Consider the following 15,415-nt stretch of genomic DNA (forward strand, 5'->3'; position numbering starts at 1 on the left):
TCAGTGCCAGTTGAAGAGCTGTCTTCTAAGCCGAAACTGCAGCTCCCTGAACTCACTCATTGCCTGCTCATGAGCAGCGGGATCCTGTGCCAAGTCCTGCAAGAGGTTGAGCGGCTCAGCTGTTTGCAAGGCTGGAGGCAAGATGATCTCTTCGGGAATGGTCTCATTACCAAAGAAGAAGTGGTTGAGTCGTTTCTCCTCCAGGCAGCAACGCAGGTACCGCATGATGTCTTCCAGCCGCAGAAGGAAATCCGTCCTGCGCCAGCCTGCCAGGGGCATGGTAGTCAGGAGGTGCATCACTATTGTCTTAAAGGCATAGCTGGAAAATCCTGTGCCCATCAGCATACGGGTGCAGAACTGCAGGCAGTTGAGGTGGAAGCTGTCATGTGGGACCTCCCTGGCCATCAACCGGAAGAACTTCGCCTCTGCCACACTGAAGCTCAATGGCCATGTTGTGCTTGGGGTGCAGACAGCCTCTGTAGCCTGGCTGCTCGCAAAGATGTCTGAGTCGCCTTGCTGCACGCCAAGCATCATCTCAACGAGCAAGGTTCTCCCAGAGACATGTGTCAGCTGCAGCTTGCAGGAGCGGCTGGAGGGCAGCACCTTCATACTGTATTGATGTGACTGAGGCACGAACTCCCAGGCTGACCTCACAAAGTCCTGGAACCATAGGGCAGTCTTCTGGACATCTAGGTAGGAGCTGGTGCAGAGGGTGTGTAGGAGGCTGGGCTTCTGATTCTCCCTCAGCGCCTCCTCGGGGTGGTGAAGGAAGCACAGCATGTCCCCGACTGTCTCCTCAGTCGTGCATGTGCACACCAGTTCCACACGGATGCAGGAGTCCACCAGCATCTGGCCCACGGTGCCCGCCTCCAGGTGGAAGGCGTGCCCACGGGGGGGCTTCAGGGGCACAAGCAGACGGTAGACAGCATCATCTTCATGGGGACTCCAGCCTTCAAAGGCACTGTCCACCCTGATGGCTGCTTCTAGCACCGGGAAGGAACTACTTGACAAGAGCTGTCGACAAGTGTGGAGGAGGCTATCCACCAGCAGGAACACCAAAGGGTTCTCGTCGTGCAGTTTCTGCACTGACCACCTAATGCGCCTTGCAAAATAACTGCCCACATCTCTCTCGCCATCAGCATCCTCTCCTTCGTTCTCTTCCTCCTCCTCCTCTGCCTCCTCCTGCTCTTCCTCCTCAGAGCTAGAGCTCTCCTCATCACTGCTGCTGTCCTCCTCATGGCTCCTTTTCCTGAGCCACCAGTACAGTCCGACACTCAGGAGGAGCAGGACGCCAGCAATCAGACCCAATTGCCAGTGCTGCAAGGCAAAGAGCAGGGTTCTCCAGACCACATAACTCTGCCCCTTGCTCTTCTCCTGGCTCAGCTGCTCCACCTCCTGCAGCGGCCAAACCATCTCCTGGTTCAGCAGCCCCAAAGGCTGCTGCATGCGGTCAGGTGTGGTTTCATCTGGCTCATCCATGACCACGGGCACCTTCAGGGTGAGAATTTGCAGTACCCACACAAAGAGGTTTGTGACAGCCGTGGCCTGCAGGAGAGAGAAGGAATTCAGTGGGGCTGGGAGGGAAGGAAGGAGGGAAGGAAAGAGGCAGGGAGGGAGGCGGCAGCGTGGGGAGCGGGGACGGGAGCCGCAGGGAGCTGGGGACAGGCAGGAGAAGGGGACGAGGCAGCTGGGAGGCAGCAAGGCCTGCGCCCAGGCCTGGTGGCAGCAGCAGCGTGCCCTGCCCAAGGCGCTCGCAGCCAGGGCCTCGATGCAGGGTGAGCACCCACCCCCAGGGGCCCAGGTTTCTGCCCCGGCCCTCGTCCAGCCCAGCCTGCCCCCTGCGTGCGCACTCACCCCTGGCCCAGGCTGTCCTGGGGCAGTGCTGCCTGCTGGCCCCCTCATAACCATCCCCCATTGTGACGCGTCCCCAGTGCTGTCACAGGCGCCGCATCGCATCGCATCGCAGGCCCTCCAGCCCCGGCCTTTATCCTTCTGTGGCCCCTTCCAGCCAACCTTCCCCGCGCCTGTGCTGCTGCATGGGGTTGTCGTTGCCCAAGTGCAGGACCCGGCACTGAGTAACATCCTTAGATCCTTCTCCCCTTGTGGAGCCCAAAGCTGCTCACAGTACTCGCAAAGAACCTTTTAAAACTCAACAAAGGCCAGTGCAGGGTCCTCCGTCTGGGGAGGAATAACCCCATGCACCAGTACAGGCTGTGGGCTGTCCTGCTGGAAAGCAGCTCTGTAGTGAGGGACCTGAGGGTACTGGTGGACAGCAGGTTGTCCGTGAGCCAGCGGCATGCCCTTGGGGCTACGAAGGCCAACTGTATCCTAGGGTGCATTTAGGGTGAGCATTATCAGCAGGTTGAGGGAGGTAATTCTCCCTCTCTACTCAGAGCTGGTGAGGCCTCAGCTGAAGTACCGTGTCCAGTTCTGGGCTCTCCAGTACAAGAGAGACATGGAGCTGCTGGAGCAAGTCCAGCGAAGGTCTACCAGAATTATTAAGGATCTGGAGCATCTCTCACATAAGGAAAGGCGGAGGGAGCTGGGTCTGCACAGCCTAGAGAAGAGAAGGCTCAGGGGGAAACTGATCAATGTGTACAATATCTGAAGAGAGGGTGTCAGGAGGATGGGGCTAGAGTCTTCTCTGTGGCACCAGGTGACAGGAGGAGGGGCAACGGGCACAAACTAAAACATGTGAACATGAGGATGAGCTTCTTTACTGTGAGGGTGACTGCGCATTGGAATAAGGTTGCCCAGGGAGGTTGTGGAGTGTCCTTCCCTGGAGATATTCAAGAGCCGTCTGGACACAATCATGAGTAATGTGCTTTAGGTGACCCTGCTTGAGCAGGAAGCTTGGACTAGATGACCCTCGGTGCTCCCTTCAAACCCCAACCGTTCTGTGATCCTATGAAGCGCCTGTTGCTGCAAACAGATACATCCTGTGGGATGGTGCCATTTCTGCAGACATTTTCCCATTCCTTATCTTAACCTGAAAATAAACCTTTTTTTCGCCATTGGGTCATTTCAGGCTTCACCATTTCAGTTTGGCCAGTTGCTTTTAGCTGCTGTGGGTTTGATTGTTAGTCAGTCTCCACCTGAGTTGCCTTTTATTTGGGTACATTGTATAAGATACTGCCTAAGCCTGGGCAAAAAACGGGAGCAAAACCCCTTTGGGACCAATATTGCAATGAACAGCCCATATGCTGCAAACTGAGCAGGGTTGGAAGGCTTAAATGTGCCCAGAACTTTGTGACAATACTGCTCTGTTGAAAACAGGCGTATTTTCACTTTTCTTGCCCTGATTTGGTATCAAACCAAGTGTTTAAAGAACCTGACTTTTTCACAGGAACGGAACCTTTGATTTTCAGCCAGCCTCCCACTTGCAACCTTCAGTCCATTTCAGAGGGAAACTTTTTTTTTAGTTATTATTTTTTATTTTTATTTGGTCAAAGCAGACATAATTGGTATACCCCCAAATACTCGTTTCTTGTGTACCAGCAATACCTGGGCCTACCAGGTACAATGGTGCCCCAAGGGAAGCTGAATTAAGCCCTGGTGATGAGTTGCAGTGCATAACACTTCCAAAATACAATCGCTGTGATTTATGACCACTGACATGACAAAGATTTTGTCTGGTAGTGAGGAGTGATGGCTTATGTGCCTCTAAATGCTTATAATTTCTGGCAGCTTAATTGAACTCCATTAACAGATGCAACAGAACTGAGAAACGTTTCTCCTGCTCTCATTGGACCAGCAAAGCACAGCATTGGCCTCATTTCCCTGGTCTCCGGTATTTTCCTTTGAAGTCAGAGGGTGCAGAAATTATCTTCCTGAAAAAAATACACTACAAAACATATTTGTAGCATACGCTTCATTACGTATTTGATGTTAGGGCACCTTGGCGGGAGAGCAAGCTCCCATGAGTGGTAAGAGGGGGCCCGTGGAGAGCTGTTGCAGCTTTCCACCGTGAATTGATGTGTGCCTTATTCAGCATGCAGAGGACTTGGTCTTAAGTCTGACTCGGAGCTTTGCTCTCCTCTTGGGGATTTTGAAGCTTTTCTCACCAGTCGAACCAAACCGCAGGTAACTGAGACAGCAGAGGTACCCAGCCCTGGCCTGCAAGGTCTTTTGGGTGCGGCTTTGCAACGCAATAGATCTGGCGGATGGGGTGAAGAAAGAAAGGCATTTCTGGCGGACTTGCTGGGAGCTGTGCAAGAGATTCCACTCCCTTGGTGGCCAGAGCGCTGCAGGAGGACAGTTTTTGCTCAGCACCCAAGGCCACAGGAGGCAGGTGGAGGGAGAAAGCTCATTACTTCAAACCTGCTGTGTGCTGGAAGAGTCTAAAATGAGGGAGATGGTTTTTAACAGGGATCATCCATGGCAGCAGTGGATGCCTGTGGCCCAGGCAGACCTTTAGGAAGGATTAACTTATGCATGCAGTGGATCCTCTTGCAGCAGCTGAGCCAGGCTAGACTCTCATCCAACTTCATGCACCAGGCTGTTACCTTTTTCTTGGGAAAGCCATGAAACTGGGTAGAATTTAGATTATGCCCCAGAGAAGTTGGCTTGCTTCTCTGATGGAGGGTGTAATGAGGGAGTCGGGATTCCAGTTATAGCTCAGATGTACAGCAGATGTAGCTGGTTTTGCAGGTGGTAAAAATACAGCCTTGTCTCAGGAATGCTGCAGAAGTAGAGGCATGCGTGTGGGTTTGGGTTGTGTTTTTTGTTTTTGGTGTTTTTTCGAGAGCAGTTCTTTAACTGTTCTGTACTGTACAGCAGTTGTTGCCATTGGGAAATCAGTACTTACAGGGTAAGCAGCAGTGACACACGGGCTGGGTGCCATCCAAGCACGTAGCAGGACCTGCTCTGTCAAACGCCTGCACCTCGAACTGTGGGAAACGTTACTGTTCTCTCTTTTGGGGTAGGAGTAGTTTTTCATTACCAGTTATGAACACTATTTTATTTTACTCTGCTCCGCATGCTTTTCAAGGACTGCTTGCGAGGAAGAACACAACTATGAAATAGAGGAACCTACTCTCCTATGTCACACAGAACTCACCTCTTCTGATGAGAATTCAAAGCCAGGTGCACAGAATTAGCCATTCCCTGAAATAAAATCGGTGTATCTCAGACAGCAGTCAGAACTGACACTTCAAATATAGTCAACTTCCAGCACATCTTGGGCTCCTGTTTGATCTCCTCTGTATGTTAAGGACCACCTCAGGGCTCCTGAACTCCACCGCCTACAGACACCTCCACCTAGGGGACAAACAATGCCCTGCAGGGAGCACATCAACGCTGCTGAGAGGCTCAACTATGTGGGCTTGGTGCCTTGCTGGTCCGCAAGGCATTGCCACCGGGAGAATGCACTGCAGACAGAGCAGCACTGCCGTTCTCACTTTACCTGCGTGCTATGCTGGGTCCACTTCCCCACGTTTTGCAGCAGTGTTCTTGAAGCTGGCTACGTAATACTGCCTAGCACTGTATTCCCTTCTGTTTGCAGAAGCAGCTCCCAGCTATAAGGAAAGCATTCTGCCTCTAATCTCTATTTACGCAGGATGGTGATAAAGAAATTCCTCAAAGATCACTTCATCTCTCTTTGGGCTGACACCACCATCTTTGCTCAGCCCAGCTCCAAAGCAGCAACACATGCAAAGGCAGCACAGTGGTTTGTGGAGTAGGGAAATCACGTGAAAACAAGCTCCGTATCAAAGTCTGACTGAGCGTGATGAGCGAGCAGCCTTGTGCGCTGCAGATGTCCACCGAAACAGGCAGTACGATGCTCAGAGGATGGCGCGCGCCATCTCCTGGAAGCTAAAGAAGCTGACATGTGCCATTTTTTGGCACATGAGTTGAAACAAAAAGCCTGCTTTTGCGCGGGTTTCTGCTGTAAGATTCTGCTGGTAATTTGCAGCAGCTAGGTGCTGATAGCATACATGCTGTCCCCCCTGCAAGCTACTCATGTAAATAAGGTCTGAGCAAGCTCTGCATGAGCTCGCCGCCTGGCCCTAAAGGACTGGAAAACCAGGAAACTCTCTCAAAGGTGTCTAAGGATTTGATGCTGACGTTCGAATTTCCCTTTCATATCGCTGCAACATTTTTGCCCAGGTGCTTATCCCTGCTCCATGAAGCTGTCATGTTTCAGTAATGGCCACCAGGTCATAGCTCTCTAGCTTCATGGTGTCTTCCAGCTCCTCCTGTTTGTTGCCCGTACTGCTTGCACTGCTGTAGAGGCACTTCAGCTGGGCTGTCAGTCTCGTCACTTTCTTAGAGGAATGGTTCTTAATTCCTTCAGAGTGTTTCGCTGGTGTTTCCCTGTTGGCTCGTATTACATCAGGTGCCCCTTCTTCGTGCGATTTCAAGTGTGCTCCAGCGTGACCAACATGTCTTGGAGCCACCAGCTGCAGGTTCTCACTAGCACGCTGCCCCCTAACCTTGGCATCTTGTCCCACAGCTTGTCATGGGGAAGCTTGATACTGCTCCCCTCCCCCATCATGTAAACATGATGCTCTATCAGTGAGCCCCGCTAGCTCATGAACAAAGACATCTGCTGGAAAAGCAGCACGAAGAGCTGCAGGCAACCCAGGAGACTCCTGGAGTGCATTCAGGAGAAGTTCTTAAGCCAGGCTATAGAGAGCCCTGCCAGGGGGAATGTGACCCTGGACCTGATGGTCACCAGTGCAGGTGAGCTCACCTGCAGCCTGGGCTGCAGTGATCCTGCACTTGTGGAGGTTGCAGCCACGAACTTTCCAGCTTCAGAAGCCAACTTCCAGTTCTTGAATTACTTAGTCAATCGGACTAACTGGGAAACTGCCCTCAGGGACAAGGGAGCAGAACAGAGCTAGCAGATCTTTAAGGATGCTTTCCATGAAGCACAAGAGCTCACGATCCCTGAGTGTAAGAAATCGAGTAAGGAAGGCAAGAGGCCAGCACGGCTGAGTCAAGACCTTCTGGTCAAACTAAAGGGCAAGATGGAAATGCACGGGCAGCAGAAGCAGGGACAGGTATCCTGGGAAGAGTATAGGGACACTGCCCGCTTGTGCAGAGATAGGATCAGGAAGGCCAAGACGCAGCTGGAGTAGAACTTGGCAAAGTAGAACTTGCAAAGACTAATAATAAGGGCTTCTACAGGTATGTCAACCAGAACAGGAAGGTCAAAGAAAGGGTGCCCCCTTCCTCTCCCCGCCGCCCACCAATGAGCAAGAATGGTGAACTGGTAACACTGGACAAGGAGAAGGCTGAAGTGTTCAACAACCTTTTTTGCCTCAGTTTTCAACGGCAGGCTCTCTCCCCACACCTCTAGAGTGGGTGAACTGCAAGGCAGGAACTTGGAGAGCAAGATCTCTCCCACTGTAAGTGAAGATCAGGTTTTGTGACCTTTTGAGGAACCTGAACATACGGAAGTCTATAGGACCTGACGAGATCCATGCCAGAGTCCTGAGGGAATTGGCTGATGTAGTTGCCAACCACTCTCCGTGATATTTGAGAAGTCACGGCTGTCAGGTAAGGTCCCTGGTGACTGGAAAAAGGGCAATATCACAACCAGTTTTCAAAAAGGTAGAAAGGAGGATCCTGGGAACTACGAACCTGTCAGCCTCACCTCTGTGCCTGGGAAGAGCACGAAACAGATCCTTCTAGGAGCTATGCTAAGACACATGGAGGACAGGGAGGTGATTCAAGACAGCCAGCGCAGTTTCACCAAGGGCAAGTCCTGCTTGACCAACCTAGTGGCCTTCTATGATGGAGTTACTACGTCAGTGGACAAAGGAAGGGCTAAGGATGTTGTCTGTCTGGACTTCTGTAAAGCCTTTGACAAAAAGGCTCCACAAAATCCTTCTCTAAATTGGAGAGATACGGACGTGATGGGTGGACTGTTCGGTGGGTGAGGAATTGGCTGAATGGTTGCATGCAGAGGATAGCGGTCAATGGTGCCTCCCGCTTTGTCCCCGCGCAGCCAGAGCTGCCAGCAATAGTATCTGGACGTATGTGAAATGCCATTCTGGCTGCGTCCAGTGAGAGGAGAAAGCAGGGAGAAAGTCGTCTTTGTTGCTACCCGCCGAACGAGAGGAAAAGGCTCCTGGCAGAGGTCAGCTGCATGGGATTGTTCTTTTCTTTGCAGTGTCCTACATTCTGTCCTTTATTTGCCTCCTGTAGGAGGTGGTCATCTGTCCTCGGCTGTGAACTCTGCAAATACAGCTTTCTGCATGAAGACCACTTTCAGTGCCAGTTGAAGAGCTGTCTTCTAAGCCGAAACTGCAGCTCCCTGAACTCACTCATTGCCTGCTCATGAGCAGCGGGATCCTGTGCCAAGTCCTGCAAGAGGTTGAGCGGCTCAGCTGTTTGCAAGGCTGGAGGCAAGATGATCTCTTCGGGAATGGTCTCATTACCAAAGAAGAAGTGGTTGAGTCGTTTCTCCTCCAGGCAGCAACGCAGGTACCGCATGATGTCTTCCAGCCGCAGAAGGAAATCCGTCCTGCGCCAGCCTGCCAGGGGCATGGTAGTCAGGAGGTGCATCACTATTGTCTTAAAGGCATAGCTGGAAAATCCTGTGCCCATCAGCATACGGGTGCAGAACTGCAGGCAGTTGAGGTGGAAGCTGTCATGTGGGACCTCCCTGGCCATCAACCGGAAGAACTTCGCCTCTGCCACACTGAAGCTCAATGGCCATGTTGTGCTTGGGGTGCAGACAGCCTCTGTAGCCTGGCTGCTCGCAAAGATGTCTGAGTCGCCTTGCTGCACGCCAAGCATCATCTCAACGAGCAAGGTTCTCCCAGAGACATGTGTCAGCTGCAGCTTGCAGGAGCGGCTGGAGGGCAGCACCTTCATACTGTATTGATGTGACTGAGGCACGAACTCCCAGGCTGACCTCACAAAGTCCTGGAACCATAGGGCAGTCTTCTGGACATCTAGGTAGGAGCTGGTGCAGAGGGTGTGTAGGAGGCTGGGCTTCTGATTCTCCCTCAGCGCCTCCTCGGGGTGGTGAAGGAAGCACAGCATGTCCCCGACTGTCTCCTCAGTCGTGCATGTGCACACCAGTTCCACACGGATGCAGGAGTCCACCAGCATCTGGCCCACGGTGCCCGCCTCCAAGTGGAAGGCGTGCCCACGGGGGGGCTTCAGGGGCACAAGCAGACGGTAGACAGCATCATCTTCATGGGGACTCCAGCCTTCAAAGGCACTGTCCACCCTGATGGATTGTTCCAGCACTGGGAAGAAAATTTTTGACAATTGCTCTTGGCAAGTATGGAGGAGATTGTCCACCAGCCACAACACCAACTCGCTCTTTTAGTGCAGTTTGTGCCCTGAATGCTGTATGCCCTTTGAAAAATACATCCAAAAATCTCTCTGACTCTCAGTGTCTTTTTCCTCCTTATGGTTCCTTTTCTTGAGCCACCAGTGGAGTCCGACTCCACAAGGACTAGCAGTTTGTAGACAGCATCATCAGTACTGAGTCTTGTTGAATCTCATGCAGTTGGCCTCATCCCACCGGTCCAACCTGTTTCACAAAGAAGTAATATTAAGAGTTTACAGAATAACACTCTCTATTAATATAAAATTGTGACATGTTAACATTCGTGATTGGCAATGATAGTGACTGTCTGGAAAAAACAGTTTGAATTGATAGACACCAGACTGTACGCACTAATAACAGCTCGTGTTAATTAGTTATCGAATGTGTACGATATAAAGTTCTTAACCTGTAGGAGTCCCTATGGGGTTGAAGACAGGCTCAGCCTGACTGATCCCAGAAGTCACGATGAAGTTTTCCTTATGTCCATCCCCCCCCATTCACTTTTATACTTTTTGTTACTCTCAGGTGGATCTTGAGTGACTCTAGTCCTATACTCATTTATTATTGATTTGTGTAAAGTTGTCTCAAGATATAGCCGATAAATATATAAAGCACATGCTCAGTGAGGGGTGTTCTTACCTTGGAGTCGGGTAACTTTGGGATGGAGGTGTGTGTTACTATTATGAGATTATAATGAGCAAGGTTCTCCTAAGGAAAATTATTTTGTCAAAGTTGTTGGCTCTGCAATGGACATATTCTCTTATATTTCCCATTTGACAGCTGCTGTGTGGCTTATCAGTTGTATGGTACCATCAAGTTCTCAGTCCTGCAGGGAGTACAACAGAACCTGGTTGCAGGTCTCCACTTCACTTCACCCTCCATTGCTCCTCTAGGATAGCAGGTTGTGTTGCCTAGAGAACCATGGTGGAGTAGCTTCCGTGCATACCAACTGATCTGAAAGTGGCAACTGCATTTTACCTTAAAAAGGTTTCGATAAGAATACAACTTCTGTTAGACGTCAGTTACCTCCAGTTTACTCTCGCTCCCCCACCAACAGTTATTTTTCCACAAGGGGAATGAATGGTGCAATGAGGACTGCTGATCGTTTGGTGATAATGAGTAGACAGAGGGATCAGAGGATGAATGTGGCAATAGCATTCCTGTCCAGCCGCTGGTGATAGCTGGAGCACCTCTCCTATGAAGACAAGCTGAGTTGGGCTTGTTCGGCCTGGAGAAAGAAGGTTCCAGGGAGAGCTTATAACAGCCTTCCAGTGCCTAAAGGGGACCTACAAGAAATCTGGAGAGGGATGTTTTATAAGGGCATGTAGTGACAGAACAATGGGTACTGGTTTTAAACTGAAAAAGGGTAGATTTAGTTTAGATATTAGGGAAAAATTCTTCACTATGAGGGTGGTGAGACACTGGCACAAGTTGCCCAGAGAGGCTGTGCCTGCTCCATCCCTGGCAGTGTTCAAGGCCAGGCTGGATGGGGCTTTGAGCAACTTGGTCTGGTGGAAGGTGTCCCTGCCCTGCAGGGAGGTTGGATCTAGATGAGTTTTAAGGTCCCTTCCAACACAAACCTTTCTATGATTCTATTAAACATTCTTGCAATTGGAATAAGTTCTATGATTCAGAAAGCAAAGGGGTCCCCAGGGGTCTGGTGGTGTGCTTCAAGATTTAGCGAAAGCATATAGGCAAAAGAGGGGGTAAAGGCTGGCACACTGGTTGTTGCAAGCATGGGACTTTGGAGGAAATAGTGTACACTTAAATCCTAAAGAATTAGAGTGCATGGGTGCCATCTCACAAACCCCTGATGACCCAGCAGCTCAGAGGAGCACAGGGTAATGCAGCCTGCTCCTTGCGAGCATGGCTTTGGGAGACTTTGAAGACAGAATATCCGCCACCTGATGACTGCAATGATACAACAGCATTGTGGAAAAGTATAGCTGAGGCTTGTCAGTATGGGAACTGGCCACACAGCTAGGTGTGTATACATCTAACTTGTTAGATCCTGATATGAAACTTTGTGCACCCAGCATGAAAACTCCCATATTGGAGGGTACAACATTGTCCTGGGTTCAGCTCTAACAGTTGTTTTTCTTAGTAGCTGGTGCACCACTGTGTTTTGGTGTTAGTCTGAGAAAAATGCTGATAACACACCAATGGTTTCAGTTGTTACTAAGTAATACTTACCCCGATCAAGGACTTTTCAGTCTCTCCTGCTTTGCCAGTGATGAGGGGCACAAGAAGTTGGGAGGGAGCAGAGACAGGATACCTGACCTGAACTAGCCAAAGGGGTATTCCATACCACAGCACATCATGCCCAGCATAGAAACTGGGGGGAGTTACCTGGAAGGGCCAGATCACTGCTAAGGTGGCCCTGGCTATTGGTCTGCAGGTGGTAGGCAATTACATTGTGCATTACTCGTGTTTATTGTTCGGGAGCTTCTTTCCTCTTCCCTTTTTAGGTTTTATATTCTCTTCCCTTGTTACTTCCCCTATTATTAATATTATTATTATTATTATTATTTAGTTATTGGACTGTTCTTATCTCAACCCATGGGATTTACATTCTTTTGATTCTCCTACCCATCCAGCCCAGAGTGGGGAGAAAAAGGGGGGAGTGAGTGAGTGGCTGTGTGGTTCTGAGTTACCGGCTAGGCTTAAACCACGACAACCATTTAACTTGAAAGGACTAATAATTTCCTTACTAGGGGCTGCTGTGGGAAAACCAGTGGGAGAGGTTATTCTATCACTTGCAATTATCAGACTGAAAATGGACAGATCCTGAAGCATTTCAAAGGCAGCAGCTCCCGTTCACAAGAGAATATCTTGCTGCACTGTTCAGCAAGGACATGGCTATGCAGGTGGTGTAATCACTGTCACTGAGCAGGAGCTGCCTGCCACCTCCACTTTTAGAGGAGTTGGCTGAGTTTTTCCCGTGGCCAACAGGTGTTTGCAGCACAGCACAGGCCTGAAGGGCACGCTGAATGTGTCATGCAGTACAGGCACAGGCACACAGAACAGTGATCATCACCACATTTGCCTGTGAGTAAAGCAAGTACTTCCTGCAGTAGGGCAGGCTGCACTACAACACTGTGTAAACACAGATGACTGCAAGAAAGTTCACTAGCTTCCTGAAGTTACCTAGAGCGTAGTAATACGGCTATTGAAAGGAAAAAATAAAAATTTAAGCACTTCCCTTCTCTAGTCACTCAGCCATGCAGAATCACTCCCATTTTAATGAGAACATCCGATTTCTCTACTGACGCCAGAGCCCTTCTGCCCCCAGATGAGATACTGTGATCTAAACTGCTGCTTCACACCTAGCAGGCACAAGGCAAGAATGAGACACAACACTTCCTAAACAAACGTGTATTTATTTTGCTAAAAAAGGAGTTATATTTTTACCAGAGGCTTCTTTGTAGTCAGAATGCCCTTCTCAAACAGGAGCGTGGCTAGAGATATCTTGTCCTCCAAGGTTGCACATGGAAGGGCATCCACACTGATGTGGTTTGGATAGGAAGACAGGAGAAATTCAATGCTGTCTATATACTCGGGACCTAGCTCAAGAAACTTGGGTTCTTCCTTGTGATACACTCTTGAGTTTTCCGTCGTGTAATACAGCATCACCCCTGCTTCTTCATTACACAATCTAATGATGCCATGGTGGAGGAGACGGACTTCTGTGTCTTTTGTCATCAGAATATCAACATTGCAGGGCCCTCCATCTTGCCACCTGGCTGGGAAGCCATACACACTCTGCAGCTTTTCACTTTGTGTAAGCACTGGGGGGAGACAGTCATGAAGAAAGGACTTGGCTCTCTGATCCACGGCAGCATCAATGGGTGCATAGTCAACAAGTTTCTTTATCAGGCTCTGCACCTTCTCCATAAAGGCTGTTCGGCGAGCATCAACTTTGTCTGAGTTGGCAACCCCCATGTATCCCAGGTAGTCCATGGGAAGCCCTTGCCGGAACTCCACGTCCTCCTCCAGGGCCATGTGCAGGGCAGCTGGCAGGAGCTTCTCCAGGAGGTCCCCCCAGGAGTTCCTCTGGTAGGAAGACACAGTGATGTGGAGGGAGTGTGCATCAGGAAGGCAGTCGCCCTGGTGGATAAAGCCACGGGGGAAGTACAGCAGGTCCCCGGCCTCCAGCACTGTCTCCAGCATAGGCTCACCAAGCTCAGCCTGTGTGAGGTTCGCACTGGAAAACTGGGGCAGCACTTCAGCGTCCACCCGAGGGCTGTAGACACGCCAGTGTTTCTTGCCCTCCAGCTGCAGCACGAAGGCCTCGATGTCATCGTAGTGGGGGGCGAAGCCCTGCGTCCCCGGCGGTGTGAGGTATGTGTTGGCCCCCACCATGCTACCGAAGTGCTCCTGCAGGATGGAGAGGAAGCGCCAGACGGTGTCGGAAAACGTCTGAGGGCTGAGGAGCCGCAGGGAGCAGCCGTTCTGGTAGAAGTCCCACACGACTGCGGGCAGGGCCCGGCCAGATGGGTTGTGAGTCTCCCGCACCCCTTCGGCGTAGCTGGTCACGTCCAGGTGGCTCCCGAAGTGCACTCCGCCGCCCCGCAGGGCCGCGTCGAACTCGGCCGTGGAGAAGAGCCCCGCGTAGTAGCCGGGGTCGCCCCGCCGCAGCAGCAGCGGCGCCCGCTCCCAGTGCCGCCTCACGAACTCCACCGGCGACACCGGGGCCAGCAGCCACCGGAATAGCTCCGCCGCCCGTTGGCGGCTGTCGTCCAGCTGCCCCAGCCGCCGCAGCAGCCCCGCCACGCCGCCGCCTTCTCCCGAGCCCTCCGCTGTGCCGCGCTGCCGCTTCGCTTCAGGGCTGTGGGCCGGGGCCTTGGCCTGCTCCACGCGGCTGACGGGAGCGGAGGCACTCGGTTCAGGCGGGGCCTTCGGCTTCGGACCGCCGCCTCCCGCCCCGCCGCGCCTCGGCCGCGCCTTGGCCCACTTGCTGCCTGCACGAGGACGCTCGGGCCGCCCGGCCGCGGCCGCCTGCCGGTACACGGACAACGCAGAGAGCCGGCCCAAGCGCCGCCGCCGCTCCGCCGCGCTGCCCGCCGCCATAGCCGCCTGCGCTGTGCCGCCCCGCCCCACCGGGACGCTTCCGCCGGGGCCTGTGCGTGTCGATGCCTCGGGGCGTCCGAGAATGGGATCGCGGGAAGAAGGAAACGTCAGCCCACCGGAGGGAGCTTTGGCTGTGTGCTTGTGTAGAACAAAAGGTCGTGCGTTTCACCGTCATCCCACTGAAAACATGCCAGGCTTCTTCCCTTCCTCCGCCCCGCAAAAGGAAAAGGGAGGCGATCCCACACGGATCCGCTCCCTGCTTGGAAAACTCTTCTGGAAGTACCCTCTAAGCCCGTGGACGAAAAGCTTGCTCCGCAGGCGCATCGCCAGACTGCGCTTCGGGACAGCGCGCAGTTACTTTGTAGCCTAATGAGACGAGAGGAGGTGAAACCTATTTCATAAGGTTCTGCTGCACAAGGAGTAGAAATTCAAGTTGGATGGAGCCAATTCTGATGTGCCATCCCTCCTCCCCATCACCGTGCTGTAAAAGCACTGTGTATATGCAATGACAACTGTTTTCATTTTGGAGGTTTTTTTCTGACAGAGTTCTGCCGGCACAGTCTTTGCAGACAAAAATGTGGGAAAAGCAAAAGAAGCAGGAAATTGTCCTGTTTGACCAGCAGGAAATTGTCCTCTTTGTTCCATGACGGTTTTAGCTGGAGGCACCGGGGTTTAGACATGTGTAAGACAACACTTCAGCCTCCGATTTAAGGTCTTGAAGGTTTTAGGCTTTGCCAGCAGGTGGCAGAGGCCGACCAGCGCTCCGCACCCCCACGGTCGGAAATACGCGTGGAACGGGAGATGGCGTTTTCCTGGCGGGATGATGTGGTTTAAAATGGGAGGGAAGTGCTGCCTGTGCCTGCATTTGTAGACTGGAAGAGGAAGGAAGGGTGAACTCTTATTTCAATCTATTCTTTGTTTTCCCAAGGTTAAGCCCATCTTACCAGAATAATCTTATCAGATGAAATCATTTCAACAGAACAGGGCCATTAACAAACCTGCGATGCAGAAGTTATGAAATATGGTAGATGTCACGCTGTTGTATGCTGTAAT

General features: G+C 51.7%; 3 protein-coding genes across 3 annotated transcripts; all 3 read right to left on the reverse strand.

Moving 5' to 3' along the window:
* Nucleotides 1–2,298, reverse strand: LOC308221266 (inositol 1,4,5-trisphosphate receptor-interacting protein-like 1; the record flags this gene model as incomplete). The annotated part of the gene is made up of 3 exons (XM_080618252.1): nt 1–1,036; nt 1,265–1,545; nt 2,209–2,298. The coding sequence occupies 3 exons, from the start codon at nt 2,296–2,298 to the stop codon at nt 1–3; spliced, it is 1,407 nt and encodes a 468-aa protein (XP_080474378.1).
* Nucleotides 2,299–8,217: 5,919 nt separating this feature from the next.
* Nucleotides 8,218–11,714, reverse strand: LOC308221267 (inositol 1,4,5-trisphosphate receptor-interacting protein-like 1; the record flags this gene model as incomplete). Its single annotated transcript, XM_080618253.1, has 2 exons — nt 8,218–9,233; nt 11,642–11,714. The coding sequence occupies 2 exons, from the start codon at nt 11,712–11,714 to the stop codon at nt 8,218–8,220; spliced, it is 1,089 nt and encodes a 362-aa protein (XP_080474379.1).
* A 963-nt stretch (nt 11,715–12,677) lies between these two features.
* RIOX1 (ribosomal oxygenase 1) lies at nt 12,678–14,362 on the reverse strand (the record flags this gene model as incomplete). The annotated part of the gene is made up of 1 exon (XM_080618254.1): nt 12,678–14,362. The coding sequence occupies one exon, from the start codon at nt 14,360–14,362 to the stop codon at nt 12,692–12,694; it is 1,671 nt and encodes a 556-aa protein (XP_080474380.1). The 3' UTR covers nt 12,678–12,691.
* Between the last annotated feature and the right edge of the window lie 1,053 nt (nt 14,363–15,415).

The sequence above is a fragment of the Psittacula echo genome, assembly GCF_963264785.1.
Source record: "Psittacula echo genome assembly, chromosome: 5".
NCBI classification, from domain to species: Eukaryota; Metazoa; Chordata; class Aves; order Psittaciformes; family Psittacidae; genus Psittacula; species Psittacula echo.